Genomic DNA, 22,461 nt, shown 5'->3' with positions numbered 1-22,461 from the left:
GTGTGTGTGTGTGTGTGTGTGCTGTTAAACATCCTCCAGTGTGTGTGTGTGTGTGTGTGTGCTGTTAAACATCCTCCAGTGTGTGTGTGTGTGTGCTGTTAAACATCCTCCAGTGTGTGTGTATGTGTGTGTGTGTGTGCGTGCGTGCTGTTAAACACCCTCCAGTGTGTGTGTGTGTGTCTGTGTGTGCTGTTAAACACCCTCCAGTGTGTGTATGTGTGCGTGCATGCTGTTAAACATCCTCCAGTGTGTGTGTGTGTGTGTGTGTGTGTGCTGTTAAACATCCTCCAGTGTGTGTGTGTGTGTGTGCTGTTAAACACCCTCCAGTGTGTGTGTGTGTGCTGTTAAAACCCTCCAGTGTGTGAGTGTGTATGTGTGCTGTTAAACATCCTCCAGTGTGTGTGTGTGTGTGTGTGTGTGTGTGCTGTTAAACACCCTCCAGTGTGTGTGTGTGTGTGCTGTTAAACATCCTCCAGTGTGTGTGTGTGTGTGTGTGTGTGTGTGCTGTTAAAACCCTCCAGTGTGTGAGTGTGTGTGTATGTGTGCTGTTAAACATCCTCCAGTGTGCATGTGGAGTTGCTGCTAAGTAAACATCCTTCAACTGCAAGACAACTCTTCACAACAAACAAACATTTTCTCCAAAAGATAAGCACACTGAGACTGAAAGGCCCCAACTTAAGAGTGCTACTTTGCCGGCTCTATGTAATCAACTCTTTACTGAATACCAACATTTCTGAGAATAATAGTGTTGAAAGTGACTGTTTTCTTTAGTCTGACACTCAGGCAGATTTCAGGGTCCAATTTATTTAACTGTCTGCTTGATGGAATGCACCCAAAGAAAGAATAGGGTACACTCACCAGGAACCAAAACCCAGGGGCCTCCTCTCACAGTCTGGCAGATCTGGCGTGATCTTACAAGCTTGCATGTTCAGGTATTTAAATATGTGGATCTTGCCTTTTATACATATCTAGATGAAGTAACAGAATGGCAACCAAATCATTACTCATTTAAAATGCATGTGTCCCCTTTATTTTTTACACAATCAACTTTTCACTTAATGTATACTAGACATAGAAGGCATTTCTATCAAGCACATACAATAATATTACAATTTAAAGCACTTACACAATTTCATTATTTGTCAATGAACAGTTTAATTCATTAAAATGTTTCATTTTCCAGTTACTAATATAGTTCCATTAACAAGCCAAACAAATAATTTGATTAGAAACTGTCAAGAAACTAAGTAAAATTATCATGTTATTAATTAGGCATTAATCAGGGAGTTAAACCATTTCTTCTCTGTGAATTATACTGGCAACTCCTACTTTTAGGAATACAGTAATTGTGTAAAATTATGTTTTCAATTCTACACTTTATAAGGAATATAGGGCATTCAGTATTAAAGTCACACATATTTTTCTTGCCATGTGTGGAGATTATGACAAATTTTAAGGACCATGAGACTGACCTGTAACTATGAAACTGCTTCATAAATTTTAAACTGCAATAGAGGCTTCTAGAAGTCCACCAATAAACTAAAGATGCTTACAACAATCCCTAAGTAGAGCTACTTATAATTACTTTAATGTCAATTAATTTCAGTCACTGATAAACAAATGGTCAAAATGACTCAATGAGAAATTTAGGATTTTAGCAACGGGTCACTGAGAATCCACGCTCAGAAGAGGTGCACTGAAAGGCACGCATTCCCACTTGCCTCCAGCCTGTACAGTGACTGCATCTAAATTACTAACACCACATGAAGAAAAGCTGAAATTTGTTAGGAACAACTTGACGGAGGAATTGTTTAGCTCAGTGGGAGAGCTGCCAGATTCACACGCACAGGTCGAACTCGATCCCCAACACCACCTGTGCCAGAGTGAAGCTCCGCTTCTCTCTCACTGACATAAGAAGAAAATAAGATCTGTGAAACATTCTTCATGGACAGATGACCTCACCAAGCCCTACCCTACAAGGGAAAGGCTGGGGGTGTAGACCCACCTGCCAACACCCATGTCCAGTGGAGAAGCAATGACAGAAGCCAGAACTCCACCTGCTGTTCCCCATAAAGACCCTGGGTTCATGATCCAGAGGGATAAAGACTAGGGAAGCTTCCAGTGGAGGGAGTGGGATACGGAACTCTGGCAGTGGGATTGTATCCCTCTTATCCAACGGATTAGTTGATCATAATTAAATTTAAAAAAAAAAGATTCTTCAACCTAAAAAATGTTAATTTAGTAAAATGATTCTCATGTACCATCCATTCCGAAATTTGTTCAAGGCTTCTACAGAATATATACATGTGTGGATTTACTTTCAAGGAACTTAATTTCCAACAGAAAAATAACTGCGTATAAATGAAGTTCAATTTCCTTTGTTTGTTAGAAATTCCTAACACACGTCAAGTCGCCTAGACCTACCTGAGCAGGAGGTGACTGCAACGGATTGTTCTCCAGAGCAATCATCTGCAGGTGTCTCAGGTTCCGGTAACAAACAGGGATGGCTGTGATTTTATTGCAGGAGAAGTCCAGCCGTAACAAAGGCAACTCAGCCAGCTCTGTAGAAGGGACATGAACAATTACTGGCATCTTAAAATTGGGCAAGTTGTAAAGGACTTTCCACTTAAAATTAGAGGATGTAGGAGGCAAGGTGGTGGTGCACCTGGTTAAGCACTCACAGTACAGTGCATAAGGACCTGGGTTCAAGCCCTTCATCCCCACCTGCAGGGGGTGAAGCAGGGCTGCAGGTGTCTCTCTCTCTCTCTCCCTATCCTCCCCACCCCTCTCAATTTCTTTGTCGCTATCCAGTAACATATATATGTGTGTGTGTGTGTATTTTATTTTTAAAGGAAATCGGGGGTAGGGTGGTAACGCAATAGGTTAAGCGCACATAGTGCAAAGCACAAGGACTGGCACAAGGATCCCAGTTCAAGCCCTTGCCTCCCCACCTGCAGGGGGGGTCACTTCATAAGCGGTGAAGCAGGTCTGCAGGTGTCTATCTTTCTCTCCCCTCTGTCTTCCCCTCCTCTCTCGATTTCTCTCTGTCCTGTCCAATAACAACTACATCAGTAACAACAACAATAACCACAACAACGATTAAAAAAAAAACAACAACCAGGGCAACAAAAGGGGGAAAAAATTAGCCTCCAGGAGCAGTAGATTCATAGTGCAGACACCGAGCCCCAGCAATAACCCTGGAGGCAAAATAATAATAATGCATTTAACATAAATACTGTTACCTCTATTTTCTCTAGCAATTAGCTGATGAAAAAGGAAAATGACATCTATCAGCTTTAAGATCAGAATATTAATGATAAGCAGAAGTTTGCCCCTAACAGAACTATAGAAGGCCTCAGAAGTCGGCGATTAAAACCAGAAAAAGATGGCAGATAACAAACAGGAGAGATGACTACAAAGAGTGAGTAGCTGCCAAGGCCCCCCAGCCCCAGTTCCAGCCTGTTAAAGCACTGATCCCCTCCCCAGTCCCGGCCTGTTAAAGCACTGATCCCTTCCCCAGTTCCGGCCTGTTAAAGCACTGATCCCTTCCCCAGCCCCAGTTCCAGCCTGTTAAAGCACTGATCCCTTCCCCAGTTCCAGCCTGTTAAAGCACTGATCCCTTTCCCAGCCCTAGTTCTGGCCTGTTAAAGCACTGATCCCCTCCCCAGTCCCGGCCTGTTAAAGCACTGATCCCTTCCCCAGTTCCGGCCTGTTAAAGCACTGATCCCTTCCCCAGCCCTAGTTCTGGCCTGTTAAAGCACTGATCCCTTCCCCAGTTCCGGCCTGTTAAAGCACTGATCCCTTCCCCAGCCCCAGTTCCAGCCTGTTAAAGCACTGATCCCTTCCCCAGTTCCAGCCTGTTAAAGCACTGATCCCTTTCCCAGCCCTAGTTCTGGCCTGTTAAAGCACTGATCCCTTCCCCAGTTCTGGCCTGTTAAAGCACTGATCCCTTCCCCAGTTCCAGCCTGTTAAAGCACTGATCCCTTCCCCAGCCCTAGTTCTGGCCTGTTAAAGCACTGATCCCTTCCCCAGTTCCGGCCTGTTAAAGCACTGATCCCTTCCCCAGCCCCAGTTCCGGCCTGTTAAAGCACTGATCCCAGCCCCAGTTCTGGCCTGTTAAAGCACTGATCCCAGCCCCAGTTCTGGCCTGTTAAAGCACTGATCCCTTCCCCAGTCCCAGTTCTGGCCTGTTAAAGCACTGATCCCTTCCCCAGTCCCAGTTCTGGCCTGTTAAAGCACTGATCCCTTCCCCAGCCCCAGTTCCAGCCTGTTAAAGCACTGATCCCTTCCCCAGTTCCGGCCTGTTAAAGCACTGATCCCTTCCCCAGCCCCAGTTCCAGCCTGTTAAAGCACTGATCCCTTCCCCAGTTCCGGCCTGTTAAAGCACTGATCCCTTCCCCAGCCCCAGTTCTGGCCTGTTAAAGCACTGATCCCTTCCCCAGTTCCGGCCTGTTAAAGCACTGATCCCTTCCCCAGCCCTAGTTCTGGCCTGTTAAAGCACTGATCCCTTCCCCAGTTCCGGCCTGTTAAAGCACTGATCCCTTCCCCAGTGACCACCGTCAACAGGGACCCAGGCAATGAAAAGCCAGGGTGTGAGCAACTGCGAGTGGTGGAGACGAATGGAAGCCCACACAGTCTATGGCAAAACTAGCACTTTAACGGAACAGGATAAAGAAGATAAAGTTTGGATGTGAGGGCGATCTGGCAGCGACATCTGTCACCCCACTGATTGCCAGGGTTGGCTCAGCTGATCTGGCCGGCTAGGCGGGTGTCACCCCCCCTCACCCTCCATGTGCATCCCTCCTGAAGCTGCGCTCGGACGAAGAGGACGGCCTTCCCCGAATAGAGACGGATCGGTCTTCAGTCGAGGGTGTACGCGTAGCTGCGCTCCCCTGCTAGGACCTCCAAACAAGCTCTCAAGAAGAGAAAGTTCATCAGTTATAACTCGACACATTTTAACTTTGGAAAAGTTAAGGCGTAAAGAGAAGAGTTCAGAGATTACCCTTATCAGAAACACATTAAAACCCTCCGGGTATTTACACTCACCAAAGCTTCTACATACATGTCCTGAATTATCTGTTATACCAGCTGACAAGATCTTAAAAAGTCCTTAAAATGAAAAGAAAAAATAATAGAACAAATACTTGACAATTCCTTACCTTCCGGCAGTCGCACTAAGTGATTTCTCCTCATGTTGATGTCTCTCAGGGCCTCTAAGTCCCCAATCTGGGGAGGCACTGTTTGGATCTCGTTGCAGCTCACATCCTGTTTAAAGGGGCAGAGTAAAGGACTGTGCCGACAAGCTGGGAGGCTCAGCACGCCAGACTCCCACACCTGAGGTACAGAAGTTCAGGTTCAGCTCCCTGCACCACATGTCAGAGCTGAGCACTGCTCTGCTCTCTCTTGCCCTCTGTCTAGCATTAAAAATAAATATTTAAATAAATCCTTAAAAGAAATAAAATAGACTCTCATGCCTGAGGCTCCAAAGTCCCAGGTTCAATCCCCTGCACCACCATAAGCCAGAGCTGAACAGTGCTCTGGTAAAAAAAAGAAAGAAAGAAAAGAAAACACAATCTTGCAGGGTGAAGAAGACAGGATAATGGTTATGCAAAAGACTTTGGTGCCTGAGTCTCTCTATTGAGCCTCTGCACCACATAAGCCAGAGCTGAGCAGTGCCCTGGTGAAAACAGAAACAAAGTCATTAACAGAAGGGTGGCCGAAAAAATATAGATGATTTAAGAATAAAGCAACAGGCGTTGGGAGGTGGCACACCCAGTTGAGTGCTCATATTATAATGCATAAGGGTGTAGATTCAAGTCCCCTGTTCCCACCTGCAGAGGGAAAGCTTTGCCAGGAAGCAGTACTGTAGGTATCTGTCTCTCTCCCTATCTCCCTCCTCCCCTCTCAATTTGTCTCTATCCAACAAAGGATATATCTTTTTAATGAAAAGAGAGGGAATAAAAGAATACATTATTTACAACACTGGTGTTGACTGAGTGCACATGTTACCAAGTATAAGGACTCTGATTGAAGATCTGGCCCCACTTCAGGTAAAGCTGGTTTCAAAATCTACTTGGAACATGGAATTTGGAGCAAATAACTTAACCTGTCTTTGTGTTAGTTTCCTCAGCTATAATAGAAAAATTGTGAAATACTCAATAATATTATTGTGGTGATTAAGTGAAAAAATATTTCAATGCACAGAATGCCAGTACTGAAGAATAACAAGAAACAGTAGGGAAAGGTAAAGCTTCTTAAAAGATATCAGGCAGAGGGAGTCGGGCGGTAGCGCAGCGGGTTAAGCACAAAGCCAAGGACCAGTGTAAGGATCCCGGTTCGAGCCCCCGGCTCCCCACCTATAGGGGAGTCGCTCCACTGGTGGTGAAGCAGGTCTGCTGGTGTCTGTCTTTCTCTCCCCCTCTGTCTTCCCTTCCTCTCTCCATTTCTCTCTGTCCTATCCCACAATGACAACAACAATAATAACTACTACAACAACAGTGAAAAACAACAAGGGCAACAGAAGGGAAAATAAATAAATATATATAAAAATATATATATCAGGCAGAAAAGAATAGTTTATTTTATAGCTGGAGTTACAAGTCTAAAGACAGCGTGTAAGGCAAAAGAAAAGGAGAAGGAGAAAGAGGAGAAGCAGAAAAAAGAAAGAGAGAAAGGAAGAAAGAAAGAGAGAAGGAAAGAATGACCTCTGTGGTAACCATTTCTTTACATGGGTTTGCCAAAAAACAGAATAATGATCTTATTGATAAGATTCAGTTAAAAAATATTAACTTTTACTTTATAAGTTTAATGACAGGGGTGACTTAGTGGTTATACAAAAAGACTTCCATTCCTGAGGCTTTGAAGTCCCAGGTTCAATTCCCCAAACTCCCATAAGCCAGAGCTGAGCAGTGCTCAGGTGAAGAAGAGAGAGAGACTCTAATATTAGGTATTCTTTCCCATTCCATGTGGGCCTATCAGACTTGTACTTCCAGTTCTGTGCAAACCACTGGAGTGTCACCAACCTGCATGCCATTATCAATACTTGAGGATAAAGAGAAACAACCTTTACAATGGTCTGTGCCACACAAAAGAACCCCCACGACTATAGTGCAAAAACATGTTAACGGACAACCCAAAATACTGACTTACAAGCTCCGTTAAATGTCTGAGATGTCCAATTTCTTCTGGAAGGGAGACCAATTTGTTATTACTAGCAATCAAGACTTTCAACGGCAAGTCACACAAATGTGCTGGCAGTGTTGACAGCTGGTTCCGACTAAACAGAAGGACAGAGAGAAGACTCAAAGTTCACCACTGCAGAAAAGAGGTCTGTCCACATGCTCTGGGTTCAGTAAATTGGCAAAGTCTTGAAAGGGCAAACTGGGTACTGCCAGCCTTTCAGTTTCTAGCTTCCATGTCCTCACTCCTCAAACTTCCCATTTTCAGCACGGCACCGAGCTCATCCCCACCATATAAAGATTGCTGATGTCCAAGGGCCTGTGTCCACAGGGTTCCACTGCTCCCTGGGGCCTTTTGTTCTTTCATTTCAGAGAGAAAGAAGAGAAAGGAGGAGAAATACCCAAGCTCCACCTCACTGCTACCAGAACTCCCACCAATGCCAAGCAAAGAGCTCCCGGGTGGTGCCAGGGGCTCCGACTTAGGGCCTCCTCACAGGAAGGTGAGGAGCAACCTCTCTGCCTCAAGGCTTCTTTTTCATGAACGTGCTGCCAGGAAAGGAGCCCAAGGCCGTGTGTGTGCTGAACCACCCATCTCACCCAATTTCTACTCTCTGCTCTGCTTTTTATTTCTTTATTGAGGGATTAATGTTTTACATTCGACAGTCAATAAAATAGTTCGTACATAACATTTCTCAGTTTTCCACATAAGAATACACCCCCCACTAGGTCCTCTGTCATCCTTTTTGGACCTGTATTCTCTCCCCCACCCACCCCAAAGTCTTTTACTTTGGTGCAATACGCCAACTCCAGTTCAGGTTCTATTTGTGTTTTCTCTTCTAATCTTGTTTTTCAACTTCTTCCTGTACTCTCTGCTTTTAAAGAGAGAGAATACCACTAGGCCATGAGCATTGCCTGGAATCAAACCCACGGCCCCAAGCCTACTAAGTGTGTGTTCTCTCTTTGAAATCACCTCCTTGGCCATAGACACTTAGTCCTAAATAAAGGGAAAAGCATTTACACAGAAAATTTTCTACTAGAATTAATTTTGTCATCGCAAAATACTGAAGAAAAAAAAAAAGAACAAGCAGGGAGTCGGGCGGTAGCGCAGTGGGTAAAGCACACATGGTGCGAAGCACAAGGACTGACGTAAGGATCCCAGTTCGAGCCCCCAGCTCTCCACCTGCAGGGAAGTCGCTTCACAAGTGGTGAAGCAGGTCTGCAGGTGTCTCTCTTTCTCTCCCCTTCTCTGTCTTCCCCTCCTCTCTCCATTTCTCTGTCCTATCCAAAACAACATCAATAACAACAACAATAATAATAACTACAATAAGGGCAACAAAAGGGAATAAATAAATAAATATTAAAAAAAAGCAAACTCCAAAACTAAGTAAAAGGAAAATGAGTTTTAGAAGTATAAATTGGATTGTGGGAAAAGTTATGGTGTATTTTTGCATTGAAAAACAAAATAATACATCAGGACTTTTCCAATAACCCAGTATTTCTGAAATGTATGTATGACAAGGGAGAAAATTCATTTAAAAATGTGGTTATGGGGAGTCAGGCAGTAGCGCAGCAGGTTAAGCGCATGTGGCACAAAGCACAAGGACTGGCTGAAGGATCCTGGTTCGAGCCCCCGGCTTCCCACTTGCAGGGGGGTCCCTTCACAGGCGGTGAAGCAGGTCTGCATGTGTCTGTCTTCCTCTCCCCCTCTCTGTCTTCCCCTCCTCTCTCCATTTCTCTCTGTCCTATACAACTATGACGACATCAATAATAACAACAATAACTACAACAATAAAACAACAAGGATAACGAAAAGAAAAATAATAAATATATAAAATATTTTTTTTAATGTTATTATGGGCTTTGTGGAACATCTGGTAACCAAGTGCAAAACCTCAAGTTCAAAAGCTCACCTCCCACCTGTAGAGAGGAAACTTCACAAGTGGAGAGATAGGGCTGCAGGCTTGTCTTCCTCCCCTGCCCCTCTCCTCTCAAGTTCTCTTTCCTCACAAAGAAAATTAAAAGAAAGGCCAAGAGCAGCGGACTCACTGTGGAGGCACCAGGCCAGCAACAACCTCAGTGGTGATGTAAAGTATCACGAGGGCGGCTCACTGCAGGGCATAGGACTTGTATGCACAGGACCCAAGACTGATCTTCAGTGCTACGTATGTCAGAGTGATGGGATAGTTTTCTTATTAAATAGATCTTTAAAAATGGGGGAAATTGATTAGGTGATCCAAAGTATTGTGGTAGAGAGATATACTGGCATTCTGTTGGTGGGCATGTGTAGTGACAGCCACGTGGAGAGGTGTGGACCTATCCCTGCTGCTCACGTACAATGTTGCAAACCAAAATTACCTCCTATTTCAGAGTATAAAAATGTGGAAGTAAATATCTGATTTAAGTTCTAGGAGGGGGGGAAGATGACCTATAACTTTACAACTATTACAACACTGGGGTGAATTTCCCTTGTGCTATGCTATCTTTTGGGTGGACAGTCATAACTTTTATAATAAAAACTGTAAGTGTTCAATGTGAAAAACTGGAGTGGACGAGCCACATAAACACATCCAGAATTCAGTACAAAGAAGTATGTAAGAAGGAAACACAGCAGAACCAGGACGGGGGTTGGTGGACTGCGCCAAAGCCAAGCATTCAGGTGGAGGGAGGGTTCAGGCTCTGGAGCAGGATGGCGGAGGAGGACCTCGTGGGGTGAGACTATTCTGTGGAAACTGAGAAGTGTGACACAGGCGCCAACTACTGTATTTTACTGCCAACTGCAAACCATTGATCCCCCTGATAAAGAAGAAGTACAGAAGTGGCCAAAATGATTCAGACGTGCTTCTCATCTGAGCAGATCTATTGCAGTGCTGCAAGCTTAAGGCCAATGGCCAGCAGGTTTAAAATGCCTGTAGAGCCTGGACATGGACACACGAAGAGGGATGGGGCCAGGCTGCCAGCGCAGCTGGTCAGGAGTCCTGCCAGCACCGATGGGTGATGTGGGTATTGATGAAAGGGGAAATGGGAAGAACACAGGCAACCAGCACCTACAAAACAATGGGAACGTTCCTACCTGATGTTTAAGAATGTCAGGGCCTGCAGGTTTAGAATCGCTTCTGGTATATACCGAATGCAATTCTGGTACAAGTTTAGACTCTCAAGAGAAACGAAGTGACAAGCTTCTATGGGAACTTCTGACAAGCGATTTCGTGACAAGTCTGAAAGAAAAAATAAAATGAACCTTAGAATTTATTTTATCAAGACATTAAATAAAGAAACAGCTTTTGTGATCGAGTTCCTCAGAGTTCCTGGTGCAGAGGCCTGCCGCTGAACAAGCCCTCAGGCTCAGCTGCCTACAAACCAGATCAAAGATCACAACCAGTGCTCGGTGAGCATGTTCTAATCACCCACAGAAGCGAACGGGTCCCTACAATTTCCTTCGCTAAAGTACTACACTACATTCTACGGATTTTTAAAATAAAGTAAAACGGGATTCGGGCAGTGGTGCACCTGGCTGACTGAGCACATGTTACAGTGCACAAGGGCCCGGGTTATACTGTGCCCCAGTATGGTTCCGTAGCCCCCATGTCCACTTGGTCGATTCCAAATTATATTCCTCCATGAGGATCATTTCTGGAACCATCCGTTCCACCCCGGTCCCATGGCTGCCAGTTCTTAGCAACATCGCCCCGCCAGATATTCGTCGGGATGCAGCATCATCTGAGTTCATTTCCCCCGTCTATGCTCGACCGGACCCGCCAATATACGCGGATATCTTCGCCCACCCTGTCCAACGCTTGACGTCTCGTCACCCAATCTGGCCCCCTACGCCTACACTGAACTTCTCTGTTCCAGACTCTTGGAAACAGAGTTGGCAGTCAGCTGAGGTAAAGAACAAACACCTCATCACAGACCCCTGCGAGCGTCAACCCGGCTTTGACCTGGCACGTTATGATCGGGCCCTCCTCCATCGCTATCGAACAGGCCATGGCCGGTGCACCGCTATGTTCCATTGCTGGGGAGCCAGAGACGACCCGAACTGCCCCTGCGGCTCCAGACAGACTATGACCCACATAGTCAACGACTGCCACCTCTCCAGATTCAAAGGAGGTCTCGGAACTTGACATCAGGCTCAACCTGACGCTGTTGACTGGCTACGGACGAAGGGCAAACGCTAGAAGAAGAAGGGCCCGGGTTCAAGCCCCCAACTCGCACCTGCAGCAGGGAAGCTTTACAAGTGGTGAAGCAGGGCTACAGGTGTCTCTCATTCTTTCTCCCTCTCTATCACCCACTTTGCCTCGATTTCTGGCTGTCTCTATCCAGTCAATAAATAAAGATTAAAAACAAAATTGCAGTGAAAAGTGTAATGATGTTAAATGAGCTCAGGAACTATCTCTGCTTTCACTGACCAAAGAGGAGCCAATTCATGGCAGGGCTAAATAGCATGATGGTCGTGCAAAGAGACTCTCATGCCTGAGGCTTGTCCAAAGTCTCAGGCTCAATCCCCCGCACCACAAGCCAAAGCTGAACAGTGCTCTACTTGAAAAAAAGAACCCATTCATAATATTATTTAATATTTAATATCTATCTCACTTTCCCTATATGAACTGCCATTATCAAACAGCCAGGGAGGTGAAGGGAAGTATTGTTATGTTAGTATTCCGGATGTGAATGAAACACAATATTGCAGTTTTGCAAATCCCAGTGAATTAATTATTTTTAGATTATTAACAGCTGCTATATTTACAAAATGGCAATAAGAAATACATGCCTCCCACTGGAACAGAACATAACCCACAATCATGCCAGAGGGACAGATACTGATCTAGTCAGGCTTGTGTACCCACAACAAACTCTCAGGAAAAGCAGAGGACAAAAACCATTCAGAAAGTCACCCTGTCATTACCCACTTGAATTTAGTAAAATATACTAGAAGACCCATTCACTCATAGTTGTTTACTCATTCTTCTGCCCTACCCTAAAGTCGCTCCAGAAAATGAACTGTTGGTGAGAATTCTTGACAGAAAGCTCTTCCTAGAGGAATGTTCTGAACTCCAGCAATACCTGGCTTTCACTGTACTGCAACTGAAGATGCAGAGGGCCTGGAGGCACAGGGCTACCTGTGTGGCTCTACGAGACTTTATTGACTTGAAATTGCGAAGTTGGATTCAGCAAAAGTAACTCTTGGCACTGCTTGCAGGAATCCCTCCCTCCTTTGAGCAAGAAAATTTGTAGGTTATACTAAACACACAGAACATCAAAGAGAAACTCATCCATCGTGACCTCTGAGCTCAAACCGGTCCTGCTTGCCCTCTGTCCACAAAGCACACAGGCGAGGCTTCACACCTTTACATGCTTTGATGTTTTCTTAAATTTCTTTATTGGAGGATTAATGGTTTACAGTCAACAGTAAAATACAGTAATTCGTACATGTGTAACATTTCTGGTTTCCACATTTCCATTCAGCCCCCACTAGGTCCTCCTCCACCATTGTGTTCCAGGACCGGAGCCACCCCCACACGGAGTCTTTTATGTTAGTGCCGTGTATCGGCATTTCACCTGAAGGAGAAATGCAGGAGGCAGTGCCTGACGCCTCCCCCCCCCCCCCCATCCTGTTGCTCTGGAAGCTAGTTTTCCAGCCCTGGGCACTGGCACACGTTGCTTGGAGATGCTTGGGGAGAGCCTCCCTGCACCCCACTAGGACAGCATGTGGCTGGCTTTCTGCAGCACTGGGCAGAGCGCCCCTCCCAGGCACAGCGCGCCCCAAGAACTCACAAGTTTCAGAAGCAGCCTCTTTTGCTTTTCCAAAGTGACGTGTCCTCTGGGCTCACACGCCCCACAGGTCAGGTCCCTCCAGCCTGAGGAGGCAGGGCATCTTTGCTCTGAAAGGATGGCACCTTGAATTGACATTCAAACCACGGTCCGGTCAAAATGCACCCTGATGCTGAATTCATGCTGAAAAGGCCAAGCTGAGGAAGCAGAAGTCGCCAAGCATTTACGGTGATGAAGCTCTGAGGGGCTGCCTGCAACGGTGTGGCTTTGGTCACTGCAGCTTTGTAAGTTGCTGCCACCTGGCATAGTATAGCCTCACCTTTCTTTCAAGTGCATTTCTCTAGTTCTTCTGCATTTCCTTCTGAGTTTTAAATAAACTTACTTACTGAATCTCATAAAAAACACTTGTTTAAACTCAGGTGACATCTTTACAATACTGAATCTGAGAACATAGCTTTTTCCTTTTTTGCCTCCAGGGTTATCGCTGAGGCTTGGTGCCTGCACTACCTGCACTATGAGTCCACTGCTCCTGTGGCCATTTTCTTGATTTTTTGTGGATAGGACAGAGTTGAGAGAGGAGGGGAAGACAGAGATGGAGAGAGAGATACCTGCAGACCTGCTTCACTGCTTGTGAAGCCAACCCCCCCCCCCCACCACCACCACTGTAGGTGGGAAGCCAGGGGTATCGATCAGGGATCCTTGCACAAGTCCCTGCGCTCCTGTCTGACCCCAGAACATAACGTTTTACTCCATTACTTCATTAAATCTTTTAAAGTCTCCCAATTAAGCTTGGTAATTTTTCCTCAGACAGGTTAATTTTTTTATTTGACTTATTCTCACATTCTTAAGATTTTATAAATGTTCTTTCTTCCTTTATTTTTTGCCTCCAGGGTTATCACTGGGGCTCGGCGTGACCATTTTTCCCATTTTGTTGACCTTGTTGTTGTTGTTATTGCTGCCACTGCTGTTGTTGGACAGGACAGAGAGAAATCGAGAGAGATGGGGAGACAGAGAGGAGGCGAGAAAGACACCTGCAGACTTGCTTCACTACTTGTGAAGCGACCCCCCTGCAGGTAGGGAGCCAGGGGCTTGAACCAGGATCCTTACTCGGGTCCTTGCACTTAACCTGCTATGCTACTGCCTGGCCCCCAAGTTTTTGCTTTCTAACCACTAATTACTTCTATAAATAAATTTTATTTTTATGCATTTATTATCTGACACCCTTGGTAAGTTTTATAAATTAGCTTAAATATTTTTTTTTATTTGATAAGAGACAGAAATCCAGAGAGCAATGGGGCAGATAGAGAGGGAGAGAGACAGGGAGGCCTACAGCAACAAAATTTTCCCCTGCAAGTGGGAACTGGGGTTTTGAACGCTCTAAGACACATGTTTGCTCAACTGAGTGAGTCACTGTTTGGGCCCATAAATTAGCTTAAATAATTTTCTAGATGCTTTTAAAAAGTTTGAGATCCGTGATTACATGGTCCTACGGCTAAAGAATGTCTGTCTCTTCCTTTCCTCTGACGGGCAGGGAGGTTGCATACATGCACGTAGTGCATGTAAGAAGCAAAACAGAAACACAGGAAACACTTTTCTAGAGACTACTGCCTCTTCAGCAGCACGCACGTGTACTGAAACTGAAATGGCAGAAGATGTGCACTGCCCCTGCTCAAGGATAGCACACAAGTTAGCACGGCAAATCCATATTGAAAAAGAAAGATACTTACTGGCCAGGGAGGCAGTAAAATGGCTCTGCAAATGACTTTCAAGCCTGAGGATTTGAACTCCCAGGTTCATACCCAAACTACCGTAAGCCAGAGCTGAGCAGCTCTGGGGAGTGGGGAAGATCGGCTTTCACAAGTTTCTACCTTTTAGAGGTCACGTGGTATCACCCCACAATCTTACAGTTTCACAGACTCGGGCAGGCCAGTTACTGTTACAAGCCTCCTAAACTTCCCTCTGTCAGTGCCATCATCTTCCAAGCTACAGTTCGGTTGTTAAGTTGCTTCTGTGTATCCTGACGTCCACCTTGGTTATTTGCCTTCCCATGTTAATGAGTTTAGCCAACTGTATTCCTCTTGGCATAGCCCCTGGAAACCTGTAGGTTGACTAGAGCAGAAAAAGCCTATCTTGTCCTGATAACAGTTTGACACATTTCCAGCTAAGGGAAATACCATGCAATTTTAAGTAACTAAAAGGAATACTTGAATGAGAATGTTTTGGGCAGGGGAGACAGCATAGTGCTATACAAAAGACTCATTCTTGAGGTACCACAAGTCCCAGGTTCAATACCCTGCCTGCACCACTGTAAGTCAGAGCTGAATACTGTGCTGGCTTAAAAAAAATGTTTTAAGGCATTTTGCTTGCAAAGACCTAGTCCTGGAATCTCTAGGACTAGGCCCATAGTTCTGGATATTTCTTCTCTGATTCCTTACACCACACCACCTCTGCTGACCTCAACTGCTGCTACTGCTGCCATCCCACGGTATGCTGATACTCAATTCTTATGGCGGACTGTAGCCAGAGGTTCTGAGCCTGAGATGTCAACCTCGCAGTTCTTCACACCTGGTGAGATCTTCCCTAACACACGGGTTGAGCCGCGTCCCCTTCAGATGACGCACCATCTAGAATTACTGATACTAGGTACAGGGTAGGGCTTAGGGCACTGGGTACAGGTTTACATGTACCCACAAGCATGGGGCAATTATATAACTCAGAATAAAAGTGCTCAGTAGTTCTCAGAGATTAGTCTTAGACCTAACAATCCTGGAATCCTAGCTGAAGTGCCTAAAGAAGGCATCATAAATTCTCTAATCGATTAGACTTAGACCAAATTAGCTTCACAGACTAGCAGAAAGGCCCAAGGAAGACAGATCCAAAAAAACTAATTCTGGTTGGGCTCAACGAATGACACTCAATGCTTAAACAACTGGAAGAAAGTCTAAGATCATCAGATAAAGAGAGGACTACAAAAGCTGGATAAGGGCAAGAGACTGGCTCACTTAGCAATGGCCCTTTTGGTCAATACCACACCACCTCATCATTTGGGGCCCTAGTCAGGGAACCCTTGGATTCCCACATAAACACAATGGGCCTAGACCTTTAATGGACCCCTCTCTCCACCACCACTGGTTACTTCCATCAGGAACGTCGTCACAAGTCCAGTTGTGGGTCCTCTCAGGACCTTGTCCTCGCCATAAAGCAGCAACAGTAGGAAGGGAGATTGGGGTGTCCTGTCCTGCTACTCGAGGAAGACGGGTCCTGAAATGAGAGCAGCCTGCACTGTTCCCAGCCGTGACCACGAGCTGCGAGCTCAGACTAACAGGGACTCAGAGCCACACCAGCTCCAGTGCTAAACATAGGTGTAGATATGGACCCTGGGTCAGGCGGACGGAGGTAAGCGGCTCACTGCATCCACAGCATATTTTCAAGAACGGGAGCTGCTCTCTGCCCTAGTCCAAATCCCTAGCCCTTTTTCTCTGACAGCATTTTCTCAGACAATATTTTTACGCAAACTCAAGCAAAAACTACCATAGTCGTGGGCCCGTAGAGACATGCCCAAAATGGACTTCTGAGCTTTATTCCACCCTCAGATCCCTAAGCTCATTTGCTTTGTTTCTATTTTTTGGTTCCTGCTCATTAACCACTTTGTCTCACTTTCTGTCCTGCCACCTTCCAAACACCAAGTTGCAGATGCTACCATGATGCCATCCTGACTTGCCTACGCAGACGCCCTCACAGATGCATCCTGGAGCCTCCCCTGCCCAGAGCCCTGCCCCACGAGGGACAGACAGACACAGGCTGGGGGTGTGGATCCACTGCCAACACCCAAGTCCAGTGGAGAAGCAATGACAGAAGCCAGAACTCCCACCTTCTGCACTCCGAAAACAACTCTGATCCATCCTCCCAGTAGGGAGAAGTGATAGGAGGAAGAGAATAAGAGGGCTCTGCACTCCAGCTCCGTCAGCACCCAGAGAGAGAGGAGGAAAAGGAGAGGGACATTTGGATGCAGTAATAGGGTCATGAGTGTCTTGAAGGGGAAGAGAGGACTGGGCCTGGAAGAAAAAGGAGGCAATTATGTACAAATGTAGACAGACAGTTGTAGATGACAGGTAACCCATGTCTGCGACCTCGGGAGAACCGTGGTGGTTTGCAATGGAGGGGTCAGGGATTCAGTAGTCTAGTGGTGGGAACAGTGTGGAGTTGTACACCTGTTGACATGTAATTTTGTAAGTCAATATGAAATCACTAATAAAGAACAACATATGAAGATGCCTGAGAGTCTAGCAGATCTGACTCATGTTCTACCCTACCCGTGACTTTCTCCCTATTCTTATACAAGCTATCAGAAGAAGCAGCGTGGTCATGTATCTGTTTAAAAAAAAAAAAAAAGACAATGAAAAAAAAGAAGCCACTTGTCTAAATTAGACCAGCCAAACCCATCTAAACCAACTCACACAAGTGCTTTTCACTTTCAGTGTGTGGGGAAAGGAGAGGCTGGCAAGCTGCACTCCCAGTAGATCACAGTGCTGCTGTATCCAAGGGCCTGGGGTTGAGCCCCATGCTGCCACACAGGGATACCTGCAGGGCCTCATGAGGAGCAGAGGGCTGCTGTGGTAGCTCTCCTCTCTGTCTCTCACCCTCCATCTAGAAGGAGGGAAAAGGCCACTGTCATATGGGCACCAGGTACTCGCAATAACTCTGGCAGCAAACAACGAATGTGGGCTCCAAGGAGTCGTGAGAGGGAAGCTTTACAGAGGAGCTGCTCCAGGCACTACGACTGCAAAACAGACTAGCTCACACCCACACCCACGGCAAGGCTCTGTAAAATAAAACAAAAACAGAGTGGGTAGTCTGGTGAGGGATTAATGTTCAGAATAAATATTTAAAAAATAAACGAAAACCCCAAACAGCCCACTTGAAAAACAGGCAGCAGAATTGCTAAGACATTATCCATCAAAATATATCCAGTCTCACTGGTGATGGGAGAGATGCACATCCAAGCCACAATGAGATGATACCACTTCACATCCAGTAGGATGACTGCTGATGACAAATACAGAGAAGACACCAGATGTCTGTGAGGATTTGGGGAGCTGGGCTCTGAATGTAGAGTAGCACAAAAAAAATTGACAAGTATGTTAATGATCCAGCAATTTCAGTCTGGGTACATATCCAAAAGAACTGAAAGCAAGGGATCCACAGAAATTTACAGAACTGTATTTATTGCAGTATTATTCATGAGACAAAATATCCACTAGAAATGGATAAACAAATGAGTCATTCAACTTTAACAATAATGAAATTCAGAGAGGGGATGAAGAAAATTAAAACCAAAAAGTGAAGCTGATTCATGCTCTGACTAAGCCTGGCATCATGCTAAGTGAACCAAGTCAGACACAGAACAACACACACGGCTCATACGCTTGAGGACAGTGCACGCTTACACTGCCTGAGACACGAAAGGAGCGAGAGTCACGGCCACAGCAGGACTCTACACAGTGGACAAGGAGGAGGCAGCCACTGCTCAGTGGATACAGGGTCACGGCCACAGCAGGACTCTACATGGTGGACAAGGAGGAGGGAGCCACTGCTCAGTGGATACAGGGTCACGGCCACAGCAGGACTCTACATGGTGGACAAGGAGGAGGGAGCCACTGCTCAGTGGATACAGGGTCACGGCCACAGCAGGACTCTACATGGTGGACAAGGAGGAGGGAGCCACTGCTCAGTGGATACAGGGTCACGGCCACAGCAGGACTCTACACGGTGGACAAGGAGGAGGGAGCCACTGCTCAGTGGATACTGGGTTTCCATTTAAGAAGTTGGAAAGTCCTGGGGATGATGAAACTGATGACGCGCAGCCACATGGATATTAATAGCACACTTGAAAAATAAAGTAAGTTTTATATTATGTCTGTTTTGCTACAGTGAAAGATACAATACTCAGAGTAGAAAACGAGTGTCATCAGCCTCTCTTTTATTCATGCATGACTTTAAGACCTCTCTCTCCAACTGTGTATTGGTTCTGAAAGTTTGATTTCCTTTATGAAAGAAAGAAGCTGCCAACGCGTAGGCCACAGACACTGAGCGAGCGAGACAGAGACACTCCTCACTCTGCCGCACAGACCACAGACACCGAGCGAGCGAGACAGACACTCCTCACTCTGCCGCACAGACCACAGACGCCGAGCGAGACAGACACTCCTCACTCTGCCGCACAGACCACAGACACCGAGCGAGCGAGACAGACACTCCTCACTCTGCCGCACAGACCACAGACACCGAGCGAGCGAGACAGACACTCCTCACTCTGCCGCACAGACCACAGACACCGAGCGAGCGAGACAGACACTCCTCACTCTGCCGCACAGACCACAGACGCCGAGCGAGCGAGACAGACACTCCTCACTCTGCCGCACAGACCACAGACACCGAGCGAGCGAGCGAGACAGACACTCCTCACTCTGCCGCACAGACCACAGACACCGAGCGAGCGAGACAGACACTCCTCACTCTGCCGCACAGACCACAGACGCCGAGCGAGACAGACACTCCTCACTCTGCCGCACAGACCACAGACGCCGAGCGAGACAGACACTCCTCACTCTGCCGCACAGACCACAGACGCCGAGCGAGCGAGACAGACACTCCTCACTCTGCCGCACAGACCACAGACACCGAGCGAGCGAGACAGACACTCCTCACTCTGCCGCACAGACCACAGACGCCGAGCGAGCGAGACAGACACTCCTCACTCTGCCGCACAGACCACAGACGCCGAGCGAGCGAGACAGACACTCCTCACTCTGCCGCACAGACCACAGACACCGAGCGAGCGAGCGAGACAGACACTCCTCACTCTGCCGCACAGACCACAGACACCGAGCGAGCGAGACAGACACTCCTCACTCTGCCGCACAGACCACAGACGCCGAGCGAGACAGACACTCCTCACTCTGCCGCACAGACCACAGACGCCGAGCGAGACAGACACTCCTCACTCTGCCGCACAGACCACAGACGCCGAGCGAGACAGACACTCCTCACTCTGCCGCACAGACCACAGACGCCGAGCGAGCGAGACAGACACTCCTCACTCTGCCGCACAGACCACAGACGCCGAGCGAGCGAGACAGACACTCCTCACTCTGCCGCACAGACCACAGACACCAAGCGAGCGAGCGAGACAGACACTCCTCACTCTGCCGCACAGACCACAGACACCAAGCGAGCGAGCGAGACAGACACTCCTCACTCTGCCGCACAGACCACAGACGCCGAGCGAGCGAGACAGACACTCCTCACTCTGCCGCACAGACCACAGACACCAAGCGAGCGAGCGAGACAGACACTCCTCACTCTGCCGCACAGACCAGACACCGAGCGAGCGAGCGAGACAGACACTCCTCACTCTGCCGCACAGACCACAGACACCAAGCGAGCGAGCGAGACAGACACTCCTCACTCTGCCGCACAGACCACAGACGCCGAGCGAGACAGACACTCCTCACTCTGCCGCACAGACCACAGACACCGAGCGAGCGAGACAGACACTCCTCACTCTGCCGCACAGACCACAGACACCGAGCGAGCGAGACAGACACTCCTCACTCTGCCGCACAGACCACAGACGCCGAGCGAGACAGACACTCCTCACTCTGCCGCACAGACCACAGACACTGAGCGAGACAGACACTCCTCACTCTGCCGCACAGACCACAGACGCCGAGCGAGACAGACACTCCTCACTCTGCCGCACAGACCACAGACACTGAGCGAGACAGACACTCCTCACTCTGCCGCACAGACCACAGACGCCGAGCGAGACAGACACTCCTCACTCTGCCGCACAGACCACAGACACTGAGCGAGACAGACACTCCTCACTCTGCCGCACAGACCACAGACGCCGAGCGAGACAGACACTCCTCACTCTGCCGCACAGACCACAGACGCCGAGCGAGCGAGACAGACACTCCTCACTCTGCCGCACAGACCACAGACACCGAGCGAGCGAGACAGACACTCCTCACTCTGCCGCACAGACCACAGACGCCGAGCGAGCGAGACAGACACTCCTCACTCTGCCGCACAGACCACAGACACCGAGCGAGCGAGACAGACACTCCTCACTCTGCCGCACAGACCACAGACACCGAGCGAGCGAGCGAGACAGACACTCCTCACTCTGCCGCACAGACCACAGACACCGAGCGAGACAGACACTCCTCACTCTGCCGCACAGACCACAGACGCCGAGCGAGACAGACACTCCTCACTCTGCCGCACAGACCACAGACACCGAGCGAGCGAGACAGACACTCCTCACTCTGCCGCACAGACCACAGACACCGAGCGAGCGAGACAGACACTCCACACTCTGCCGCACAGACCACAGACACCGAGCGAGCAAGACAGACACTCCTCACTCTGCCGCACAGACCACAGACGCCGAGCGAGACAGACACTCCTCACTCTGCCGCACAGACCACAGACGCCGAGCGAGCGAGACAGACACTCCTCACTCTGCCGCACAGACCACAGACACCGAGCGAGCGAGACAGACACTCCTCACTCTGCCGCACAGACCACAGACACCGAGCGAGCGAGCGAGACAGACACTCCTCACTCTGCCGCACAGACCACAGACACCGAGCGAGCGAGCGAGACAGACACTCCTCACTCTGCCGCACAGACCACAGACACCGAGCGAGCGAGACAGACACTCCTCACTCTGCCGCACAGACCACAGACACCGAGCGAGCGAGACAGACACTCCTCACTCTGCCGCACAGACCACAGACACTGAGCGAGACAGACACTCCTCACTCTGCCGCACAGACCACAGACACTGAGCGAGACAGACACTCCTCACTCTGCCGCACAGACCACAGACGCCGAGCGAGACAGACACTCCTCACTCTGCCGCACAGACCACAGACGCCGAGCGAGACAGACACTCCTCACTCTGCCGCACAGACCACAGACACCGAGCGAGCAAGACAGACACTCCTCACTCTGCCGCACAGACCACAGACGCCGAGCGAGACAGACACTCCTCACTCTGCCGCACAGACCACAGACGCCGAGCGAGCGAGACAGACACTCCTCACTCTGCCGCACAGACCACAGACACCGAGCGAGCGAGACAGACACTCCTCACTCTGCCGCACAGACCACAGACACCGAGCGAGCGAGCGAGACAGACACTCCTCACTCTGCCGCACAGACCACAGACACCGAGCGAGCGAGCGAGACAGACACTCCTCACTCTGCCGCACAGACCACAGACGCCGAGCGAGCGAGCGAGACAGACACTCCTCACTCTGCCGCACAGACCACAGACACCGAGCGAGCGAGACAGACACTCCTCACTCTGCCGCACAGACCACAGACACCGAGCGAGACAGACACTCCTCACTCTGCCGCACAGACCACAGACACCGAGCGAGACAGACACTCCTCACTCTGCCGCACAGACCACAGACACCGAGCGAGCGAGACAGACACT

At 48.3% G+C, this 22,461-nt stretch overlaps 1 protein-coding gene across 10 annotated transcripts in view; it reads right to left on the bottom strand.

Moving 5' to 3' along the window:
* Positions 1–22,461, bottom strand: part of LRCH3 (leucine rich repeats and calponin homology domain containing 3) — a 106,265-nt gene that overhangs the window by 57,760 nt on the left and 26,044 nt on the right. For all 10 annotated transcript variants that reach the window (XR_009544785.1, XR_009544786.1, XR_009544788.1 and 7 more), the window contains exons 2-6: positions 10,249–10,393; positions 7,150–7,276; positions 5,160–5,265; positions 2,425–2,561; positions 859–968 (exon numbers count right to left, since the gene is read on the bottom strand). Coding sequence is in view for 5 of the 10 variants with exons in the window: in XM_060172218.1 (XP_060028201.1) it covers positions 859–968; positions 2,425–2,561; positions 5,160–5,265; positions 7,150–7,276; positions 10,249–10,393 (625 nt within the window). In the remaining 5 variants the exon portion in view is untranslated. The remainder of the gene's footprint in view (positions 1–858; positions 969–2,424; positions 2,562–5,159; positions 5,266–7,149; positions 7,277–10,248; positions 10,394–22,461) is intronic.

Source organism: Erinaceus europaeus, chromosome 14 (assembly GCF_950295315.1).
Source record: "Erinaceus europaeus chromosome 14, mEriEur2.1, whole genome shotgun sequence".
In the NCBI taxonomy this organism is placed as follows: Eukaryota; Metazoa; Chordata; class Mammalia; order Eulipotyphla; family Erinaceidae; genus Erinaceus; species Erinaceus europaeus.
This window is presented reverse-complemented; position numbering and strand designations above follow the sequence as displayed.